The sequence below is a fragment of the Bubalus bubalis genome, chromosome 16, assembly GCF_019923935.1.
Source record: "Bubalus bubalis isolate 160015118507 breed Murrah chromosome 16, NDDB_SH_1, whole genome shotgun sequence".
NCBI lineage: Eukaryota > Metazoa > Chordata > Mammalia > Artiodactyla > Bovidae > Bubalus > Bubalus bubalis.
Window position 1 is genome coordinate 71028502 of NC_059172.1, and position 25680 is coordinate 71054181.

The window sequence follows — 25680 nt, forward strand, 5'->3', positions numbered from 1 at the left end:
CATTGTTCTCTTTCCTGTAAATTGGTAGATGCTCGATCAGATTTAAGTTTGATTCTTTTTGGCAAAATAACGCTATGGGCAGTAGTATGCGCCTCCCTCAGAGATGCAAAGAAAGCATCTCTGTGTATTTTAAGCAGCTCATCAATAGCATGACCAACGTTTATTATCTTCATTAATTCTTTGGAAGGTGCAAAATGATACTGCAATTCCATCATTCCCTTTTCACTCATTAAGTGGAATTTGTTTTTTGGTTTTGTTTTGTTTTGTTTTTTTAAAGAAAAAGTGTCCCTCATTTAGTTTGCATACCCAGAGGTATGGGAGTTTGTATGGGAACTGTAGGAAATACTGAATTACTTTGTTTATTTACAACTTTTCAAAATGATGAGCTAGCTTGCTAGCATCTTCCAATGGTGAGCAATTGGTGCTTTGGTTATTGTATGGTGTGTTTGTCTCTTCATTTAGTCTCCTTTGGATTCTTGTGTTTTAAACATACTCAGTGTTTCCACCCACTACAGATACTATTTTCTATATTGATGTTCAAATTGTGCTATCTTCTGCCTGGCTCATGAGTCTTTTGAGAGTCCACTAAATTGTCCTTGATAGTTTCCTTGCTATCTGACCTGACAAGATTTATAGGCTCATTTTACACTTTTCCTATTGAATACATCTATTTCTTCTTAAAGTAACTTGAGTTTATGCTGATAATTCTAATTAAAAACAAGATTATATTAAACTTCCATTTATATTTCCTTTCTCTTTAGCCAAGAATCCTAGTCCTAAACAACGAAAGGAATAATGGAATTAGAAAATCATAAAATTATTCTCTTGCCTTATTCCACAATGTTTTAATCCCACACAATAATCTCAGAATGCTGACACTGTCACCAACAATAGGATTGTCAAGAGACTAAGATGATTTTGGGGTTCTTTTTTACCTTAGGACACGCCCACTAGGGAGGTACAAGTTACTGCATTTATAGCAATTATTACAGTTATCTGCTGGCAGCAACTGGCTATATATTTGGGTACGTTTCATTTATGTTTTTATTGTTTTATAACTTTGTAAAAATACTTAAATGACTCCAAAGTCAAATCAACAAAACATGGTATAATCAAAGAATTTCAGCTTCCAACATTGTATTGTCCCTTCCAGCCTATTCCTACACCTGTCCCTTATTGATAACCATTTTTAAAAAGTCATGGTTAAACCTTTGGTTTTAAAAACATATAAGCAGATATTTGTATGTGTACAAGAGTGTGTGTGCATGTGTAGAGCCCTATCCTTCTTAAATAGTAACCTGCTTTTAACATACTTTCCTCTAGTTTGCTTCTCTCAACAATTGAGAGAAATTGCTTCTAGAGAAATAGCTATTTTTATAGCCACATCATATATATATGTATATATATAATGTATATAGTATGTTCATTACATGGACATACAATAGTTTTTAATCAATCTCTTGAACATATATATATGATTATATATTATATATTCAAAAACATATATGTGTGTGTTTGAGATATTTTTAGAAATTGGATTGCCAAGTCAAAGCACAATTGCATATGTAATTTTGCTAGTTATTGAAATATACTTCCATAGTGACTGTTTTGCAATGACAAATAGGAATGTAGGAGAGAGTATTTCCCCAAAACTTTTTCAACAAATATTTTGTCAGATTTGGAATATTGCAAACCTATTCCCAGGTGGCAAAATGGCAAAGAAACTGCCTGCCAATGCAGGACAGGCAAGAGATGCAGGAGACACAAGAGATGCAGGTTTGATACCTGGGTGGAGAAGATCCCTTGGAGAAGGAAATGGCAACCTACTCCAGTATTCTTGCCTGAAGAATCCCATGGACAACAGAGCCTGGCGGGCTAGTCCATGAGGTCACTAAGATCAGATATGACTGAGGGACTGAACACACACACACAGACAAACCTATAGGTAAGAAATGGTGACTCCATAAACTTCCGACCAGCTATCAAACCCGGGCCCCCTGCATTGTGAGCATGGAGTCTTAGCCATTGGCCACCAAGGAAGTCCCTCCATGTACTTTTTTCATTTTTCTAAGTGAGGTTGAGTATCTTTTCACAAGGTTAAGAACCGTGTGCATGTTTCCTATGACTATCTGTTCATTTCTCTGGCCTCGTTTTTGATAGGGTTGTGGGTCTCATCTCTATTTTGGAAACAAGTCAATCATTTTAGTCAAAATCGCTTTCAACCCTCTAATCATGTAACTTTTCATACTATGTGTTTCTTGAAAAGTGGTGACTAGCACTATATATTCCAAATACAACCCTATTACATTAAACATGAGAGAAGAAACACTGGGCTTGAACCATCTACCATTTTCTTGTCAATTAAAAAAACAATGTCTGTGCCTTATATGTCAAGTCATTGCTGAGAATGGAGATTTTCTCTGCCCGTAAGCTTGTTGCATCCAACTGACTTTCCTCCCTATCCTCAACTCTGATATGACTATACACATTTCTCCCTAAAACTGATTTTAACTATGTTGCAAACTGGCTAGTTACAAATCACTTAAACCAAGTGACCTCAAATGCTTTTTAGAAAATGTCAGGACATTAATAAAAGTCAATACTTAAGTCATTGCCCTTGCCTGCTCCGTTTCTTTGGCTATATAATAAAGCAGTTGGAAAAAAATGATTCTGGTCTCGCATCTCTTCCTTCTATGGAGACTCTACCCAAACTGCTTTTAAAATGCATCTCCAAAACCTTTTCCAAATTTATTCTCCAATTCTCAACATGGCTTCCACTCAATGTCCCTTAAACCTCCTCAAGCTTTTTTTTTAAACTGCTCATTAAGGTGTGGGCTCTGCATCAGAGGAATCAGGCTCACCTGAGTCTGAAATGTCTGGGGCCCCATCCCAGAGGTATGGACTCAAGAATTGGGCTGAGCCCCACCACCCCATCCCTGACTGACACATGTTCAGGTTCGAGAAAACAATGATATAGACTAACCTTGCCCACAGTTATGGGAATGCTCGTGCTAAAAGCTGTTAGCCTCTATTGCCTTTTTTAATAGTGAAGTTAAGTTCTAGGTATTTTTTCATGTATATTATCTCCCCAGCTAAGCTATGAATTCTGGAGAAGGGAATGGTTACCCACTTCAGTATTCTTGACTGGAGAATCAGACAGAGGAGCCTGGCGGGATACAGCCCATAGGGTCACAGTCGGACACGACTGAGAAACACACACACACACACACAGGCTATAAATTAAGAAGTCATAATCTTCAACTCTTATTCTATCATAACTCTCATTCTATCATCTAGCATGCTTCCAGTCACGTTCCAGCACTTGCAAAGGCTTAATTACATATAGCTTGATGCATCTATTGTTGCTTTGAAATAGCACAATAAAAATTTACAAAATTTTTTCAGAAAAGTATTTCACAAAAGCAGTCTTAACAGGTAGGAAAATTACATTTGGCCTGCATCAATGCTCTCTAATCTATTGTTTTAGAGCCTTGTACTGGGAAAACTGTGGAAGTTTATGGCAGCCTCAATAATGTTGCCTCGAGTCATCCAAGTCCTAATCCCTAGAACATATAAACGACTATGTTCCCTTACATGATAAAAGGGAGTATGTGGATGTAGTTAAAGACTTGAGACAGGGAGACTGTGTTGATCATCCACGAGCTCCCGACAACGTCCTCATCCTTGTAAGGTCCTAATAAGCGGGAAGGAGACACTATGACCAAGAGATCTATGACCACAGAGGCAGAGACTTGAAGATGCTGTAGTTTGAGTATGAAGATGGAGCAAGTGGCAAAGAACCACAGAATATAAGAAATGCATTCCAGAAGCTGGAAGAGGCAAGGAGATAGTTACTCCCCTGGAGCCTCATGAAGGAAGCAGCCCTGCCCACACCTTGACTTCACCCCCGTCAGACTGATTTGGGGCTTCTGGCCTCCAGAACTGTAAGAGAACTGATACGTGCTGTTTTAAGCCACTAAATCTATGGAAAGATGTTACTGCAGCAACAAGAAACCAATACAAAATTTTTGATGAGTTTTTATTGTGAAATATTGGATTTAGAAAAAAGTACAAAATGTCAACAGTCAGATGTGTACAGGTACAGTATTTCAATAGTCTATACATGTGAACAGCTTAACAGGTTCACTGCAGAATGCATATTTAAACCAATACAATCTAAAAAGGACTGCAATATTCACAGGCTATTAATACATAAATAACTGGAGCCAAAATGACCCTCACTGGTAAATGCTAATCAATAGCTGAAAGCAGCCTAAAAAAGCACAATATACGGCACACCATAGTATCTCCTTACAGGTCCACATTGAGAGGATATTAGGTCATTAGGTCAATACACTACAGATCCAGGACTGGGACTCATTACTAATTTATACAATTGCAAAATAATTAAGTTATAAAACCAGGTCATGGAATAAAGAGAGGCATTTAATTAGGACTAAATACTGTGAAGCCCCTAAAATGTTTTAGCCTCCAAATTTATAAAGCTTAATTATTTAGATTGATTTCAATTTTTAATTGCTTACCTACAAAAAAGGGGAAGGGGCACCTTTCTTTTGTAGCAGCTCCAACAAGGTGTAAGAACTATTACACAGTTTATTTTAAAACCACAATGACCACTGTGGATTGACAAATGGCTATGAATCCAGAATACAAACAGTATAAATTTTAAAGAAAGGTAATGACTGTATTATGAATTTAGCAAATCCTGAAAACATTAAAATCTGTGTTAGGAAGGCATTAGCTATCATTGTTGAGAGTACTAAATTTAGGAAAATTATTGCATGAGGTCTCATAAAAACAAACTGGTTTAATTTTTCCAAGTCTGACTGATTCAATATTTTACTATCACTTGAAAATTACCCTAGATTATATGTATTCAAACTGGATAAAAAATTATTTGAAATCAGTTTAAAATGAAACTTTAGGAACAATCTACTGAAACATGAATTATGTTAAAAACAATTAATACAATCATCCTGTGTTCTGAGGAAAGAGGATAGGACATTCTTAGAAACCAATCTTCAAAACTGATAAATTTAATAACAATTTACTAAAAACAAATTTATCCTTGCCCATAAATTCCTAAGAGGAGACTTTCTACTCTGTACAGTATACCTGGCAATGTTTGATACTTTAAAAATGAACTGAAAAGTCTGAATTGGCATTTACTAAGTAGGAGATCAATTCTATTACAGGCTGAAAACCACTGGATCAGAATGCAGTTAGTCAATAATTTCTCCTAACCTATCCCACCCTACCCTTAACCTTTTATAGACAATTTTAAAGACTCTGATATAATTTTCTTATAAATAGTGCCTGAATCTTACAGTAGATTCCAATTTATTCAAAGATAATCACAGAATGATTTAAAAGATATTTAATTTTTCCAGATTTGCTTTAAACTTACAATTTAAGTATGGTATACATAAATATTAACTTAGATAGCCACATATTATAGAGAAAGCAGATATATGGACCATTGAAGAAAATTTTTTTTTAATTTTAATAAAAGAAAAATAAAACATGTAACTCACAAAATATGAACATGAAGCCACATGACATAAAAAATAAAATTATTCTACCCATACTGATTTAAAATTAAATCTTTTGGGAACTATTTTAACATAATTCAATGAATTCAATGACCAACAGTTTCCCATACCACACAGAAACAAACCACGAAATCATCTCAAGTCTAATGCATTGTCAGTTCTTAATGCAACCGCAAACATTTTACTAGCAACTTTTCCTTTTGAAATAGGCTTCTGTACATATGCATTTATATACAAACATTTATTAAACATGATTTTAAAACAAACCGTATGTACAAAAGATCAGCATTCCTATAAATAAAAACATTAGGTGGCAAAAAGGCACTTGTAAGTAAAAATCTACAGTAGTTTTTACAAAACAAACACATTTTACCTTGGATACTGTACAATAAACATTAATTCCTATACCAATAATGAAAATACTAGTTTACTAACTAATGTTAACAATGTAACTTTTAAAAACATATTTACATATACTCTGAAGTTCATTTAATAAAAGCACCATGATTCTCTATTTCATGTTGATGAAAAGTATAAACACAATTACCAAAAAACCAGTGTTCACAATTTTTCTTGTTCAAAAGTTTTTGTATTTCTGAATTGAAAACTGTTTATATGAAATTAGCATAGTGTAAAACAAAAAACAAACAAAAAGCCCTGCTGTTCTGACTTCTGAAAACCATCCTACTCTATTATTGCATGTTGCATTTTATAAAGGGCACTAGTCATGCACTCCTTTACAACTGTTTAATACTATTGCTGGCAAAAAAGTTCCTGGATATCAAATAATTAAAAAGTTACTTCAAACCAGTTGAAGTTTCATTTCAATGTTTTACAACTTAAAAAATGCTGTATATCAATTACAAAAGTGAATAGGAAACACGCCAATTCATTTGGTGTGCAAAAATATTTTTTCACTACACAGAATTTAAGGGCTTCACAGAATTTTTTTCAAATTTTACATTTTCAGCAGAAACACTTAACGAATAAGCACTTTCTCAAGGGGATGTTAATATGCTTCCACTTTTGTCAAACTTTTTACCCTTTGACAACGCTGCAACCTGTTTGAGTAGCTCTCTGTTTTTGGCCTGTGGGAGACAAAAACATTTACCATTAAAAATATTTCAAATATTAAGCCATGCTGAAGAATACACACTATCAGAATGAAAGAAGTATTTAGGCTCATCTCTTTGATATGTAAAAGGAAAACTTTAGATTGGTTTGTCAGCCCCCCTTTGTAAATGTCCATATTAATGCGATTGTTGTCCAAAGATTCAACTGGTTACAAAAAAAGCAACTTAAAGTGAATCCATTTAAAACAGGGTCAGGTTTTTAAATACGGGGAAAATATTTCAGCTTTATTGTAAAAACATGAAGCAAAAGCTATGAATGTAAGTATTATTTTATAATGAATAAGATCAAATAATTCAAGTGATAATTTGAGAGGACCATTTCCAGAACTATAAAGACCTTCATTTTGATGTGTATACCTTATAAAACACGCATAAGAGGTCCTTTTTGCAAAAATGTACAGACTTTACTGCTTTGCCAAACAGACTCCTCTGTTAACGACACTTAAATCATTTTTTTTGAAGCACCAATCAGAACCACACCTTTCTGGTCTTTTGTTGTTCCTTTAAATGGCAAACAGTTAATCTGGTATTGGCTTTGATATAATTTGAGCAGTTATACATCATCACTGTGGCTTATGTTTGAAAATCATTTTCCTTTACAGGTCTTAAGATCTTTTTATTATCTAGACTTTTTTAACCTCAGTGCTTTATCTTCTAATTTTAGCCTTTGTATGGCAAGGTAACACTGCCTTCTCAGTTTACAATCTTAAAGCAGTTTCATGAAAAACAAACCTGTCTCAGGCTTTGTACTTAGCACCTCAACCTTCTCCAATCAAATTCTCCGTAATTAATACCCATGACGACCCCCAAAATGCAAATAACCTAGCTATCTTATATTTGCAAGTCAAATCATTTTTTAACGTTCTACTGCATGATTAACAGCATTTCTCTATTCCATGATTATTAAATAATTAAGGTTATAATTAGGACTTTCAGTTTCAAATTCAATTTCAGAGAACCATAAAGAATCTAAAAGGATTTTTATTTTCCCTTTAGAACTAGTTTGAGAAACTCAGAGGACAAATCAATGAGAATGCCTGGCAGTTAGTGAAAGTCAAATGCACACACTCATTATCAACTGGTGTAACACTCAGTTGACCATCCTAGTAAATACGGTAGTCATAAATTGTTTTCTTTTCATTGTTAGCTACATATATTACTTAATTTATAATAGACTCACTGGCTAAAACAAGGAATCTTAAGAAACAAATTTTAAAATACAAACTAATGAAGGGCATAAAAAAAGGAAATGTTTGCAAAGTTGTTCCAAAGAGATCTCTGTCAGATCTGTAAGCTACATTATGTAGAAGTGTTTACAATGACATAGCAAACCATTAAAAAGTTAACTTTTAAACTACCTTTTCTCATTCATGATTAAAAAATAAACAAAATATCAATGAGTTTATAACTGTCATATTCTAAGTATGAAATACAAGAACTCAAACATTAGATATTACAAGGGTGGGGGAGAAGAGGGAGAGGATGAGATAAATGGAAAGCAGCATGGAGGCACATACACTGCTGCTACTGCAAAGTCACTTCAGTCGTGTCCGACTCTGTGTGACCCCAGAGATGGCAGCCCACCAGGCTCCCCTGTCCCTGGGATTCTCCAGGCAAGAACACTGGAGTGGGTTGCCATTTCCTTCTCCAATGCATGAAAGTGAAAAGTGAAAGTGAAGTCGCTCAGTAGTGTCCAACTCCTAGCGACCCCATAGATTGCAGCCCACCAGGCTCCTCCGTCCGTGGGATTTGCCAGGCAAGAGTACTGGAGTGGGGTGCCATTGCCTTCTCCCGGCACATACACTAACATACGTGAACAGACAGCCAATGAGGATTTGCTGTATGACTCGGGGAACTCACACTGGGGCCCTGTGATAACCTAGAGGGGTGGGGGTGGCGGCAGGTGGAAGGGAGATTCAAGAGGGAGGGGACATATGTACACCTATGGTTAATTTATGTTGATGACAGACATCAAACCAATATTGTAAAGCAATCATCAATTAAAAATAAATAAATATTAAAAAAACATTAGGTATTGAAAAGTTTTTCCTTTTAATTCTTTAGCAGAGAATTTTCAATCTGCATGTATTATTTAGTATCCTAATCACATCATTAAATTTGCTGATAAATTATGTAAGAAAAAAGCCTTTAAGAAAAATCAACGGTCAGTTGCTAAAAGGACACAAGTCTAAATCTTATTCTGATATAATTAAAATACACTTTATAATAATATTTAGTTATATGCATTAAAAGTTTTATCCTCGTATTTATTACTTCTTTATTACGCACCATGCAAAAATCAATTATTTAAGAACTCTTAAGCAAGTTGAAAATGTTTAGAAATGCTGGCCTAAAGGAAAGAATATGTATTAAGAATCACAGATCCTTCTCTGATTCCTGGTTCTGCCATTTATCTGCTATGTAATTGGAAATTTATTTTCTCATATGTAAAACTGTACTCACACCATCTACCTCAACAGGGGTTGAAAGAACTAATCAAATATACAAAACACTTAACCTAACACAGTGGCTGGTATACAGCAGGCACGCAAATGTTATTTCCCTTTTCCTTTTTATCACCTTATCCCCTAAATGAAGGTGTTTTTTTTATTGGGTATTTCTGATATTTCAGATAATCTGGTTACTGTTTGGTTGGCTGGGTTTTGTTAAGGGGTTTGTTTTTTTGGGGACAGTTTTTTTGTGTTGCTCAATGATTATTTTTCAGGTTTGGTAATTTCAAATGTTTTGAGAGCTATTAGAACAAGGTAAATTTTCTGCTTCAGTGTTCAATTTCTTTTCACAAAAAGATAAGAAAAACAGTTCACTATATTTACTCAGGTACATGGCTGCTAAGGGGAATGGGGTTAAAAGAGGATACTTAACTGTGACAGAAGGTCACCAATAACACAAATAGGGAAGTGGTCTAACAGCAAGAATGAAACACAAAACCTGAGTAACCTGAGGTGGGAGACAGTGCAGAACAGAAGAAAGTATACTTAAATCTGAGTTAGAAGATGTAGGTTTCTATGCCACTTCTGACTACGTTTCCACAATTTCATGTGTAAAATGAGGACATCACATAACTCAAAGTTACACTAAGGTGCAAATAAAACAGCCTATATAAAATTATGTTGAAAATGTACACTTCCATGTTATTATTAGTTATTATTCTATGAAATTTCAGCTATCAACCAAGAAGAGGTGGGCTAAGGATACTAAACAGACTAAAATGTCAAAGAGAAGTCCCCTGTGCTTACAACTACAAAATCAAACAACGAACTGCTCTTCTGAACAGTGAGACGTACTAAGGTTTATCAAATTTAAGTACTGCTCACAGGTTTTTTGCTGTATCATTCTGAATTTATTCCTGTTTTGGCTACATCAAACTGGAGATCACCATGCAGAAGATTTTATTTCCAGTAAACACTCAGCACTAACAACTGAATGAGTAAAACAAAATAAAACTACTATTTGCTGGTGGATGAGAAACGATAATGTACAAGAAGCCTAGTATATAAAAAGGGCAAATCTCTCAGAAAAGAGGGCTGATGGGTATTTCCATAAATCTCCACTCATTCGGCAAACTATCTGAACGTCTAGTATGTGTCAGGTTCTACGGAAGTTTCTCTTCACAATTCTTTGACAGTAAGATCAGCATTAGGACTAGACGACCTCTACCTTGAATTTCAACAAGTTCCTAATCCACTTTACAATCTTACTCAATGTAAGCTATGTGAAGAACACAAAACCAAAAGATAGGAACAGCAAATATCCCTTGGTGTTACACTGTTTAAAAAAAAAAAAAAAAAGGTAGGGCAGTATTAATTCCTTCCTTCCCAAGCTGCACTCTCCCAACGAATGGCCCGAAGTCTGTGTGCTGCCATCTTCTATGCTTTTAAGACAACAAATGTCAGAACGTATATATTGATAGAACATGTAATTAACTTAGTGCGTCTGATTTTTAAATTCATGAGACCGGGGTGAAAAAAGGCTTGAAGAAGGGGATAACCTGTGTCTATGTTGGATGCTCTCCATCTCTGTGTGCCAGACCTCAGACACCACCCTCTTTGTCACCGTGGTGACTCCTGGCATCACCATTCAGTTGTTCTATATACAGAAACCCTACCGAGTACACCCTGCAGTACTCGGAGGCTGGCTTGTACAGGATCCCTCCTGTGGATACTGAGAGCCCTATTTGCTGCTGCTGCTGAGCTGTTTCAGTCATGTCCAACTCTTTGCAACCCCATCAACTGTAGCCCGCCAGGCTCCTCTATCCATGGGGATTCTCCAGGCAAGAATACTGGAGCGGATTACCATTCCCTGCTCTAGGGGATCTTCCTAACCCAGTGATCAAACCCAGGTCTCCCACTTTGCAGGCGGATTCTTTACCATCTGAGCCACCAAGAAAGCCCAGAGCTCTGCTTGGCACTTTGAAAATCGTAGTCCAAAGGTTAAGGGGCACTCTTGGGCCTTGCTTCTCTGCATGCAGCATGAACTTCCTTCACTTGAGGTCCCTAAAAATCGGTGTGTACCTCTACTTCTCCATATCTGGGAGGAAACAGAAGAATAGCTACACAGTGTACTAAACTTAATTTTCACCTTAGTTTCACGAATCTGAAAACTCCATCTAAATTTCAGGCAAAAGTTTTCAGATTTAATCTACTGAATCCCCTCTATCAAGTGATTTCAAGCAACAACTTTTAATGGGAGCAGGATTAAAAACTATTATAAACACAAAATCAAAGCTGAAAGTGCTCTGGATATGCATAAAGTAGGGATACCAATATGATTCTAAGAGAAAGAATACTATTAACCATGTTTAGCCATCCTTGCCTAACAGTTTACATAAATTATCTCATTTACCTGGAGTTGTTCCACTGTTTCTTTGTGAGCTTTTTCCATACTGTTCATCTTTGTTCTCAAGTTTGACTCTTGGTACTGAAAATCCGCCTTAAGTTCAGTTAACTGAAAGGTTAAAAAATATATAGATAAATATTCATATATATGCATATATACAACCTGATAAACACCCACCCATCATTTTAAATATTTTTCACAGTAAACTCACAATTCATTATTAAATGGAGAATGTTAACAGATTCCTGCGTTTTGTAACTTATCTAGAATTTCTGTTTTGTGAAATGAATTCTAATTTACTAGTTTAACACTAATATTAAGATAATATTTAAACATCAGTAAAATTTTGAGAAGTTGCTGTTTTTGTTTCTTTTTAAGGTAGTTTCACTGGACACAGAATTTGGCAACTGGTATGCCAACAGGAAAGCTTAGTGGTTAATGCTTTGGAAAATGCTTCGGTTAAAACATACTTCAAATATAAAAACAAAGTAAACAGTACAACTGGTTTCAGGTTACAATAATCTTTCAATGATAAAAGAAAAAAGGTTCACACTGGACAAGTATGAAAAACAGAGAAACAGTTTTATCAACTGAAAGCTATATTGCTTTTTCCTTTAAACTTTATGTCCAGAACTCTGTATCTGATACCACCTAAGATCTGAGGTAAAGATGGAGAACAGAACACAGAAATACAACTAACATGGAATGAGAAAGGAAAGAGGGTTACTTTAAAATTTGCACTTAGACAACTTAAAAAAGTTAAGGGATTTGAGAAAGACAGCGAACTACATGACAATTTTTCTTCATAAATATAGATGGCCTAAAGATATAAAATCTCCTGACTTCACACTAAAAAATAAGTTGGTATTATATAATTTCAATAAAAGAACCAGGTAGAAGAAAGATTCTGGTCATTTTTATTGATTGATTGCTTTTTATTATTTTTTTAAATTGGAATATAGTTGCTTTTCACTGCTCTGTCAGTTTCTGCTGTACAACAAAGTAAATCAGCCTTACATATACGTATATCCCCTCTCTTTTGGATTTCCTCCCCATTTAGGGGACCACAAAGCACCAAGTAGACGTCCCTGTGCCTGTGCTACAGGTTCTCGTTAGTTACCTACTTTATACATAGCAGTACAGTATAGTAATGTCAATCCCACTCCTACCTTTCCCCTTGGTATCCATGTTTGTTCTTTATGTCTGCATACCTACTTCTGCTTTACAAATAAGATCATCTTTACCACTTTTGTAGATTCTACATGCTTCTGGTTATTTTTAAATGGTTTTCATTATGTAAGTTTTAAAGGTTTGCAGGTTCTTTTCTGTAATTACCCAGTAATCACTAAACAAAGAAGTACACCAAAAAGAGAAAAAGGAAGTCACAGTTTCTTATATTCTGATTTTCTGAATAAAAGCTCTCGCTTTTGTCAAATTCAAAGAATAACTGAATTCTGCTTTCTATATTACAGAGGAATTCTTGTGCTGAAATGCCAGTTCACTACAGATAAACTATGATATTCTCATCTGTATGTTGTAAGTTGTCTCCATATTATTAAAGTTCTGAAAAATAAAAACATGTCTTTTTTTTTTATTATTATTCTATCTTTCTATCCTTCTGATCTAGTATGTGGCTGGCTGCAGAAGTCACTGAATGAAGTGAACTAAATTCAAGAAAATAACATGACTGTCTTACACTTACATTGTAAGAAAAAGGTGTAAATATGTAGCTATTTTTAGGCTTACGATTATTTTGCTCAAAATACTGAGAATTTCCATGCCCATCAGTGTTTAAGAAAAAAGGAACGCTAACAAAAACAGAAAACTTTTACCTAAGTGCACTAACAGCCTAGTCATGCTAGAAAAAGAAAACAAAATCTAAGGAAGCCAAAATTCCACAATTCATTACTACTTGGTTTTGGAATCATTGCTATTTTATAGTAAACTTACCATTTTACTCAACTTTTATCTAGGTTAGTACAGATAGACCTGTCTTTGTGTAACAGAAATTTCTCTGAAATTTTGAGTGTAAAACAAATTTTCATTAAAACTAACTGAATATATTCTGTTACTAAGCAAAAGGAACCATAAAAAATAAGACACTCATAATTTTGCTACTTTTATGTCAATTCTAAATTTCATATATTGAATTTGCTTAAAAGGTAAGGTACAAATGTATTAAAATAAATTTAAATCTGTTAACTGTCAAGGTCAGGGAAAATGTAATGTAAAGGTTACATTTTTTTACATGAATGTCAGAAGTATAAGCCAACTTAGATTCAAGCATTACCGTGGATACTCAGAGACAGCTACACTCGTAATTATGTCTCGTTCGTAATTTTAAGAAGAGTATTTTTAATGTTTTCCTATTGCAATAATGTTTGAAGTAGGTCAAACTAGATAGTCCAGGACCATAAAACAAGTACAGAAGTAGGTTCTACCCTCAAAGATGACCAGACCCCAGTAATAGCAGCTATGAGCACTTCTACACAGACTTTACATTTTCATTTCATTACAATCATCCCATGAGATGGTGTTAATACTCTCATTTTTAAAATGAGAAAATTGAGGCCCAAAGAGGTACAATTCAGCTAAAGTGCACAAAGAAAGTATTACAACTTTTTACTAAACAGACTGTATATTTGATTATTCCTCTTGATCTAACTTATAAAGTTCCAATAAGCGGATTTACTTTCCACCTTATATATAGCTAATCACTATCACATAGGAAATTCCCATAGCATTAATTTTCACCTGTTATTTGATCCTGATTGAAATAGACAATTGGTATATAAAAGACTGCATTCAATTCAATTACTTTCTTTTATCAAAAGAATTGACACAATATTCATTTATATCTCGTTTTCAAATTAAGACATTAGACCTAACTTTAGATTTCTGGCTTAGTGAAACTAATATCCAGAAATTACTTGAATTTTATAACCCTCAACTAATTCTGAGAACTAAAATTCTGAAATACTGTTTTTATGTTTCATCATTAGATGGCTTAGGTTCCAATTTGCACTTCTGTGTCTTGTAAGAATCATGCACAACACACATTAAGAAGTTATTAAACAAAGTCTAGTAAAATTTGCAGTTATCAAGCAATAGTCAAGATGTAAATCTTACCAGGCTTCAGTGAGCCATGTACTTACCTTTTTATCTTTTTCTAAAATGGTCTGGTCTCTCTGCTGTAAGAGACGTTTAAGTGACATCACTTCTTCTTTCAGTTGACTTATAAGGACAAAATTGTCTGTTCCCCCACTATCTGCTGACTGATTTATAGAGCTACTAAAAAGAAAAAAGTAAAATACAGTTAAATGAAGTAGAAGGAAAATTAGCAGGTGTTCAAATTGCATAAATTAGACAATTCCACAAACATCCTTAAGGCTAATGCAAAAAAATATGTACCTGACAGAAATGGATGCAACTGGCAAATTACCTTACTAATGGCACACATTACATACACCTGCAGAAATATAATTCAGTATTAGCTTTTAGGGGGTCAATACTTCTAGTGTAAAGCAATAGGCAGCCAATTTGTACAGTAACATCAGCAAACTTTTGGCTAATGAACTAAAACAAAGTCACTCTCATAATACTTTAAATCTAAAAACATTTTCCAAGCAGGTCAATCTCAAATATCAAAATTAGTTTTGTGTTTCACTGAAGAATAATTAAGATACAGAGAATTCAGACTTTTTTTTCAAAACCCAAATTTATGCCCCAAATAGAATAACATAGTTCAGTGCCACTTTCTTATTACTAAAATTAAGTTAAAAATTTTAACTGATTATGTTTACTCTTCGAGGTGACTCAAAGAAGTCAATGTAGAAGATACATGTTTCTATTCTTTTACCTAGTAATAACTGGCAACCAGCCATAATTGTTCAACTAAGTTGAATTTTCACAGCACTAAAGGAATTAATTTTTACCTATCTCCATTAGATGGCTTAGATTCCAATTTGGGCTTTTTCTTTGGAGTTTCATTCTGAATTGCTGCAGAGGATTTATGGCTGAAACCAAACATTAATAAAAATAATTAGAGTAAAAAGGGAAGAGGCACCAAAGGAAAATATATTTTTCTTCCCCTAAAACATTACTGAATATCAATTTTTTTAAAGCCTAAGTAACAAAGGTAAAGAAATGTCACATTTTTTAAAATACATGTCAAAGTATTTCAGGAAATATATTAACATATTTACCTCTGTTTCCACAGTCCCTGTTCTTGTTCTGGACTCAGACTGCTGATTCTGAAAAATACACAAATTACATCTAATAACAACATTTATTTAAAACATCAACATTTTAACAGCATTCTTCCCAATGGAATCAAATGATACATGTTTATACTCTTTTGTTCAATGAAAGGCATATTCAACTAAGTTTTCAGACTAAGCTAATTTATTGAATAAATCACATTTTAATAAAATAAATTCTAATCAAATGACTACTGGCCATCTTGTTTAAGAAAAATACAATGATAGGGATTGAATTTTCTTTTTAATTAGGATTTTTATAATTCAATTTAATATCACATTAAGGGATAGGGTATATGAGCATGAAAACGAACGTAATAGGGTTCTATAATGATAAAGTCGGAAAATCATCTTACTTAGGCTACCCTTACTATTTTAGACAGAAGATATTGTATCTTAAAGTTAAGGCCTTCCTAATAATCCTACATGGAGATGAACCGGAGTAACTCAGGTAGCTCAGAATAGTGTGTCAGGCTAAACCAGGAAATATCTGAATTTCTTTCTTTCTTTTCTACTTTTCCTAAGAATCCTCTCCTCCAAAGTCTCCAGTCTTTCATTAGGCTGTACTCTAGAGCAGTCAAGCTGCAAATATGGGGAAATCTCATAGAAACAAGTGATTTTACTTTTCCTTATAACTACTGCTGCCGTTTAGTCACTAAGTCATGTCCAACTTGTGCGACTCGATTCCATGGACTAACATGCCACGCTCCTCTGTCCATGGGATTTCTCAGGCAAGAATACTGGAATATGTTGCCATTTCCTTCTCCAGGGGATCTTCCTAACTCAGGGGATCAAACTTGTGGTCTCCTGCTTGGCAGGCGGATGGATTCTTTACCACTTAGCCACCTGGTAAGCCCCTTGTAATTGCTACTACAGTACTCCTACTTTTGCATTATGCCACAATGCTAATAGCCACTTAATAATTCACTATGAAATGTCCATACCTTTCTCCTGTATTTTCCCATTAGCCAATCCTTCACTAACCTCTAGTTTATTCATTCAACACATGCAGAGCATCTCCTATGTATATATCAGAAACCACGTAAAATGCTGCCTCTTGAACAATGTGGGGCTTTGGGGGCACTGATCCTTCTAGCAGTTGAAAATCTTTGCACAGTCAGTCCTCCATTTAGGAGGTTCTGCATCTAGACTCAATCAACCACAGATCATGAACTATAGTAAATATTGAGTAAAACAAAACAAAGTCTGAGTATATAAGTGGACCTATGCAGTTTAAATTTGTTGTTCAAGGGTCCACTTGAACCTTATACAATATAAGAGGTGTTAGATGACCTGGGCTGTGCGACCTTTTGCAACTTACTGAAAATCCCTGAGCCTCAATTACCTCATCTGCAAAATGGATATAATGCATAGCTTATAGGGAATATGAGGATTAAATGAGTTATATATGTAAAATATTTAGTACAGTGCTACATACACAATACAAATATGTACATGTGTTTATGTGTGTGTATAAAATTTATTGCTGTTGTAGCTGTACAAGTTTTTTAACCATGTTCTTAAGAATCAGCTATAAATAAATAAGCCAAGGAAACAACAGCTGAAATTCTATCAACCTGAGCTATTCTCTACTTGTGGTGGGAAACAGTAACACTACTGAGGAATTCAGTTGCCATTTTCTCTTACAAATTTCATTAAAAGCACTGGCAAGTCATATGCATTGGCAAAGTCCAGACCTTGAAATGAGAAAAACCACAATAGTGACTTAATAGAAACACTTGGAATCTCAGCTTTCTGAGGTGGGCTTTTCTTGTATCCATATTAACCTGAGTTTCTTCCTTCCTCCAACACCCATCAATTTATATCACAATATGTAAACTGTCTGTAATCATCCTCATCCACTGAATTTCAGATATGACTCCACCAACTGGTTGCCTACTCATCACATACAAAATAGTATTTACACTTCTTAAATAATCAAAAGGAAAATTAAAAAATCAATCCATTCTCTTTCCCTTTACTTTTGAAACCTGTCATTCTTTCAAAAGATTAAGTTACTGTGACAATGTTAGATCTTAACAAACACAATGTGCGTGTGTCCTTTCACCTCATGCCAGAACAAATTTATCCGTAAAGGACAAGGAAAAGAGATATTTCCGCTGAGTCTGAGAAGTAGGTCTGCCAGTTACCATCATGGTAGTTATTTTTTCATATTTTTCCCTAAAGCAAGAAGTGAAAATAAGGAAGATTTATGCTCCTTTGCTCCTAACTGTAATTCTCCGACACAGAGATCAGAACATTTCTTCAAAGTAGCCAGGTTAGAAAGCACTATGTAATCTACCACCGCTACATTCAGAAAGCACTACAGCACAGCGACAAATGAAACACGGCTAGAGAAGCAAACAGCATCCGTGCCTCCATGAACCCCCATAATCTGATACGTGTGCTTGCCTAAAGTTCAGAATCAAATGTTGTTTACTAGACAGACCTATAAAATACTCCAAATATATCATCCGTGTTCCTAAATGTGGCAGACATCAGTTTTCTGTACATGAAACTATGTTTTGACTACCTAGAACTTAAAAAACATTCAGAGATTATTTGAGAAAATATAATAAATTCTCCTGAAACTCAGTGTGTATCATGTCCCTTTTTTCTCCATTTTAATTTTTGTATTTTATTTGCATTTTAATAGTCTTGATTTTTCATGAAGACTAAAGCCACATTTAAGAAAAAAACCTTTACACACATTAAGGATTACTATATTACTACTATTTAACTTTTCTTCCCAAGGCAATTTAAAAATCAAGTAGCTGATATTTGAATACAGTTCCTCTTTTTAAAAACAGCAAAGTACCACTACTCAGAAAGATTTTTGTCTCACATTTTGGGAATCTTCAATGTTTAGAATGTTTATATCACAGTCACAAATGATAGTGTTACAATCTGTTCTCCAAAAATACAAAATACATTTCCTAGTCACTGGTTAAAATTTATTTTAACCAAAACAAGTTAATAGGAACTGCTGCTGCTGCTAAGTCACTTCAGTCATGTCCAACTCTGTGCGACCCCATAGACGGCAGCCCACCAGGCTCCCCTGTCCCTGGGATTCTCCAGGCAAGAACACTGGAGTGGGTTGCCATTTCCTTCTCCAATGCATGAAAGTGAAAAGTGAAAGTGAAGTCGCTCAGTCGTGTCTGACTCCTAGCGACCCCATGGACTGCAGCCTACCAGGCTCCTTCATCCATGGGATTTTCCAGGCAAGAGTACTGGAATGGGTTGCCATGTCCTTCTCCAAATAGTAACTGAGGCAAATGTAATTTTTACAAGTAAAATCCTAATGATTCTTTGAATATTGAGGTTTTTGATAACATGAATCAATGAAGTATTAACTGTGTACTTGTATTTTGACTTCATTACATGATAACTTTATACTGTAATTCCCGAAATGTCCGATCTTCACATTTATGGTAAACAACTTAACACACTATGTGTAATCCTGTACACTAAATAAAGTGAGGAAATAGCCCTAGACACTCAAGAAGCTTACCACATACTAAACTAGTACACAGCTAGCATTTACAAAAAGTTAAACACCAAAAGCAGGTATTAAAATGCCACAGAGGACTCTGGAAAACACGCTTTCAAAGTACTCACTTATGATGACTACTGCTGTGACGGTGGTGGTGGTGGTGGTGGTGGTGTTTTGCATGATGCTGGTCTTTCTCAGTAAGAGATGAAGATGATGAATTTGAATGTGAAGATCCAAGGCTCTTCCTCTGTTCTTTTGTCTTCTGTAAAACTCTCTTGTATGATAAAGTACAAAGCCAGCATAATAACTTCCCATCAACCTTTTAAGAGAGAATACTTATATCAGATTAAATGTACCTGTAACTGGCTATAAGTGAAACCAGGTGAAGATAAGCTGATCAACTTCTGACTCTCTCTGTTGCACATACAGATTTTTGCAAACTGGAAGTAAAATTAGACTGTTTGAATCTTGGGAAAACACTTATTTAGAGGCTCACAAAAGGGCAAAGGATGATATATGGACATCCATTAGTTTGATGAATTTGAATTTATAGAGAGAAATTTGTTTTATTACTGGAAAATAAACATAAATTGATGACAGATATATTTCAAAGAAACCTTATCTAAGCACTAACCTGAATTCTTAAATCACTGTTATTACTAAAAAGACAAAATATCTATCATGACAGCAAAACTGTTAATTTACAGAAAAAAGGAGAGATTGAATGACACACAGAACCAATTTTCATTTGCAAATTCACCACCTAACAAGCTAAAAACTATGTCACCCCTAAATCAACTTGCAGCACTTTTGTGATCATTCACCCACATTCATCTCTCTTTAGTCACTAAGTCTTGTCCAACTCTCATGACCCCATGGACTGTATAGCCTGCCAGGCTCCTCTGTCCATGGGACTCTCTAGGCAAGAATATTGAAGTGGAAACCCACATGCACAGAGCAGCATAAAATTTGTGTAGCTGGACTGCAAATGTTCCCAGATGAGGTTGAACAAGGTGAAGTTCTGCTGCATTTTTTCAGCTCTCACATTATAAACAAGTATCCTTTTCACAGTCTACTTAGTGTTTTTTATTGTTTTATTTTTATTGTATTTATTTTTTTATTGTTTTTTACTTTTTATTGGTGATTTCACTGTTAACATTGTCCCCAAGTATAATGCTAAAGTAATGTAGTGTTCCTAAGCACAAGGTGGCAGTGTACCTTACGTGGAAAACTGCTGTTCAGTTGCTAAGTCGTGTCCAACACTTTTGTGACCCATGAACTATAGCCCACCAGGCTCCTCTGTCTATGGGATTTCCTAGGCAAGAATACTGGAGTGCATTGCTATTTCCTCCTCCAGCGGATCTTCCCAACCCTGGGATCGAACCCATGTCTCCTGCATTGGTATGCAGATTCTTTATCACTAAGCCACTCCGGAAGCCCTTAGGTGGAAAATACCTGTGTTAGGTAAGATTCAATCAGGCAGTTATAGCGCTGTTTGCTTCAAGTTCAATGTAATCAATCAACAATATATATTAAGTAAGGTGTGTTTAAACAGAGACATATAGAAAACAGGATTAGATATTGATTGACTCTACCAGATTGTGACCAGAGGCAGGAACCTAATCCCATACTGCCCTAGGAGCCACAGTTCAATATTCACTAACTCACTGTTCGCAGTACCTTTATAGAACAAAACTATGACAAACAATGGAAGTCCACTGTATGCCTATCAGTGGGGAGAAAAGGAGATTTCTTTCCAAAATTAAGACTAAAATTATAAAAATTAGGTTTCTATCTTCTATTTGTTCACACAAGAGTGCTGAAGGGACACGTTTTCCAACTAGGGTACATATATTGTTGTGGAGGGACCTAGGAGAGCCCCTCAAAGTGACAGTCATTCTCCAAATCAGTTGACACTGACAGACATCAGGAAGCCTGTGTGAATGAATGCTCAGCAAAGGAATGTCACACACATACACATACTTTTACTAGAGGTAGAGGAAAAAAAAATGATATAAAATATGAGGCTCAAATCAAAAGGCACATGACTAACTTAGAAATATATATATGCTGAAGCACCATCAGATATTTTTTCACACTAGCAACATCAAGTAACCAGCAAAAGGTTAAGTAGCTGAAAGGATTTAAAAGCAGTCAGCAATTTTTCCACGCAAAATATTGGAGCCATACAGTACAGAATAGTCATCACAGAATATTTTTTAAAGTATGTGTGCTGTGCTTAGTCACTCAGTTATGTTCAACTCTTTGCGACCCCACGGACTGTAGACCGCCAGGCTCCTCTGTCCATGGGGATTCTCCAGAACACTGGAGTGAGTTGACATGCCCACCTCCAGGGGATCTTCCCAACCAGTGATGGAACCCAGGTCTCCCACATTGCAGGTGGATTCTTTATCGTCTGAGCCACCAGGGAAGCCCAAGACTACTGGAGTGGGTAGCCTATCCCTTCTCCAGGGGATGTTCCCGACCCAGGAAGCAAACCGGGGTCTCCTGCAATGCAGGTGGATTCTTTACCAGCTGAGCTACCAGGTAAGCCCCCTTTTTAAAACAGAGTAACCTTGATTGATCAAGATGAATCTACATATGACGCCAACAAGGAGAAAATGTACTGTTTGTGAACTATCATCTAACCACTTGCTTTCAAGGACTCAAAGAATATATCAAGCTTCAGTAATGTATTAATCGTAAAAACTTCCAACTTGTTTGTGATGTATTTAATTTCCAGAAAATGTCATAACATAAATAAAACATACCTTTCTTCTTCCTTCCTCCTTCCGATCAAAAGCACATTGTTGTTTGCACTGCTCACAAGTCTGAGGTGGTCCATATTTTTTTTCTGAATTTGTGCAACGCTGACACTTTGTACCAATAAATGCTGCAATTATGTTACAGTACTGACAGGGCTTAGGCTGGAAAAAAACAGATATGTATTTTCTTTAATTCAGACATTTAAAAATACTAAAATTTTGGTGCATAACCTAATCTGAGTGCACAGGACATATTTCAGGAGTTAATTAAGGAAATGTCATAATGGGTGAAAAAATTTGTTAATTATGTTGCTCTATTGTAGTCAAAGACATTTGATTCATTTACTAACACTTATTTCTAGACTCATGAAACTTTTTACTCTATTAAACAGATAAATAACACCATGAGAAATGTATTTATGATTCACACAGTATGTTATATAATACAAAAGCTACATGTAAAAAAGTTCCAATCAAAGGCACACACTTATAGAAAAGTTTCATATATCCATATTTGAGGGAAAGAATTTCTACTAACAATGTCCTGTTAATTACTTTATCATTTATTCAGCATACATTTAGCAGTTTTCATCATATATAAGTACAGATGATGCAATGAACAGATGAGTTTTCAACTAAAAAATTTGGCACATGCAAATTCAACTGTAACAAACATACCTTGATTTTCTTTGACATTCAAGACAACCCAGATTTTAGAAAGCCTTAAGGCCTGCGATTTTACTAATCATGACTGTAATATACCAATAATGAGTGCAATATACATAAAAGAAAAGAACTACACTAAGATAACTTCTTGACTTTTGAGACTAAATGCCTAAACACTGTGCCATATACAAAAACTGTCAGAGATTCTGAGGAAGGGGGAAAATATAATTATGCAAATTATGAATATGTAGGTTCTCTAAAATCAGGAGTCTGTTATATTTGAGTCTTTAAAGAATAAGATCATAAACATCACATTGAAATTCAATATATATAAACATGCACATAATATGACTGTTTTAAAATGTTGTCTTCCCAGTTGACCCTCCATAGAAAGTTTCTTTCCTGAAATATTATGCTACTTTGAAACATTTAAGAACACAGCGATATATTTTTTTTAAAAGGTGAACCTTTGTGAAAGCATTAACAGATCAGTGCCAATAAGATAAAAATATAAGATATACTTACAGTGCCAAATTGCTTCACATTTTGAGCACACTTCTTACAAATTGTATTAGTTTTGCTGAAAAGGAAATAGTATACAGATGATGAAACTTAGGCAGCACAATGTTGAACTAAAGCAAGTAGTCAAAGTGTACTATCAGTAAAAGTGTACTATTTGCTTTAGTAGTACTTAAAACTTATTCTAACACAGAAAAAGAATTTTTCAAAAATACCAACATAAGATCTTTTCAGGGCTGTGTCTTATCTAAGTTTACTCCTCTTAATTAAGATAAATGTTTATACACGTTTTTATTGCATATTTTAAATGGAAACAAAACTAAAATTTTATTGTTTCCTATTTAGTTCCAAAATCTTCACACTTGCCACTATGTATGCACAGAATCAGTGCCTACATAACCTTCCATTGTTCGCTCTTCACTATTATGATGCTCATACCTACTTGTGAAAAAATTATTATTCTTCATTATTCTTTTTATAAGCTCTTCTATGGGTACTGAGGCTCTAACAGGAATCACTCCATTAAAAGATATGTGTTTTTCTTCCACTGGTGACAAGTTACTAGACTTTGCTGTAGACTTTTCCTCAAGTCCATGTCAGCACTAACGTTCTACCTTTTTAAGTTTTTTTGATGTGGGCCATTTTTAAAGTCCTTACTCGGACTTTAAACAAACAAACATTATTTGTTAAAGTATTTTTTCTGTTCTTGTGTTTTCTTTTTTGATGGCCTGAGAGCATGCTGGATCTTAGCTCCTTCACCAGGGATGGAACCTGCACCCCCCTGCATTGGAAGGCACTTAACCACCAAACTGCAAAAGATGATCCTGTCATTTTTTTTTCCCCCACATCTTAACAATAACAATTGATATTTGCACTTTTCATTAGCAAGACTGTATATTTTCCTTGCAATATTTTTTATTTCCTCAGGTATAAAGTATAGCTGTAAAATACTCATTAATTTTTGAACATTCTCTCTCCTACTATGTAGAAACATGTAGTAAGTGCTTACAACTAAAATTTTGAGAAACTAAAGCATTTTATTTAAAAAAGCTTTAATATATATATGGGGTTACAAGCCTCAAGTATTCCTTACAGACAATACTTTGCCTTTAACAATCAAAAACTGTTCAATATACAAACCTCTCTTGTTGAAATTCTGATCTGCAGTAAGTACATTTTACAATTGGATGTGCAATCCGACATTCCTGTAATAAGACAATATATTAGTCAGTATCTATCTCGAAGTCCCAAATTTCACTTTTCTTGTGGAAAATTATTACTTAACCTAGTCAAATGCCTGAAATGTCAATAAAATCTGTCCCCCAACGAAGACAATTGAGTGATTTTATCAAGTAAGTGGCCAATTACAGCATAATTCCTTAGGGAAGGCTTAGGTGTCTTTGTCTTTATTAGATGTGGGGGGTACTCAACAGATGAAAATTACAGAAAGCTGTCAGGGCCGACCCCAAGGACTGGTTAAATGTGAAACTACTTGTTATTTTGCACCGTCGCTCATAGACAGCATCCCGGCTTTAATGGGATGGGAGGAGCTCCAAATCTTAGAGCATTCTGTTCCCAAGCCAGACGCTTCGCTTTCCCGGACAGGGAAGGAGGATGCCATCAGCTCTGCGGCTTCGGGTTCCTAGCAAGAAAGTGCAAACACCGTCCTCTGCCTCCCGGTGGAAGGAGAGGACAGACCAGACAGAAAACCGAGAGGAAAACGTCTCCACCCCGGGGTCTCTGCGGCATAGACAGGTGGCTGCCTCACGCAGCCCCACCCCGAGACCCCCTCAACGTTGCTGGGGCCCGGACCCTTTTCGGGCCGCCTGGAAGAGGGCAGGGCTCTGTCCTCCTCTCAGGGGCTTGCCCAGCGGATGCCCAGGTCCTCGGAGAACCGGGTCTCTGGGTGAGGAGGCGAGAACTCCAAACCCCCAAGACGCCAGCGAGGAGAGACAGAGGGGGGGGAGTGGGGGGGCTGCAGTGCCACACGGGCACCCAGCTCCCTCGGGCCACGGCCGAGGAAACCCCGCCCGCCCGCCACCCAGCGCCCACGGACCTTGCAGAGCTGCTGGCCCTGGGAGAGCTCCTCGAAGGGATAGCGCTGGGTGCACTTGGTGCAGGCGTACAGGGCCGAGGCCGCCATCCTGCTCCTCAGCCTCCTCCTCTACCGCCGCCCGCTCCGAGGCGGGGCCCCACGGGGAACTCGGACGCCGCCGCCGCCGCCGCCCGGGCCGCGCGGGCTCCTCCTCCTCCTCCTCCCCCGCCCTCGGCCTCGCGCCCACCAGACCCTCGCCGCCAGAGCCCGAGGCCCCGCGGCCACAGCCGTCTCCCTCCGCCTCCACTTCCGCCCCAGCCCACCCAGTGACGCCGTCCCAGCCGCTCCCGCTTAGGCCCCGAGAGCGGCGGAGGGAGACG

At 36.1% G+C, this 25680-nt stretch overlaps 1 protein-coding gene across 2 annotated transcripts; it reads right to left on the reverse strand.

The window, feature by feature from the left end:
- Positions 1-4025: 4025 nt before the first annotated feature.
- On the reverse strand, positions 4026-25616 carry FAM76B (family with sequence similarity 76 member B). Of its 2 annotated transcripts, none has more exons than XM_006050566.4 (10): positions 25322-25616; positions 24406-24470; positions 23272-23326; positions 22087-22242; positions 19441-19634; positions 15769-15816; positions 15499-15579; positions 14719-14851; positions 11570-11671; positions 4026-6661 (listed from the first exon to the last, which is right to left on the reverse strand). In XM_006050566.4, exons 1-10 carry the CDS (start codon positions 25406-25408, stop codon positions 6572-6574), a joined length of 1011 nt encoding a protein of 336 aa, XP_006050628.1. In that variant the 5' UTR covers positions 25409-25616; the 3' UTR covers positions 4026-6571. The 2 variants fall into 2 exon arrangements, with proteins under 2 accessions (XP_006050628.1, XP_006050627.1); XM_006050565.4 differs by having other exon boundaries at positions 14719-14854; positions 25322-25615.
- Positions 25617-25680: the final 64 nt, after the last annotated feature.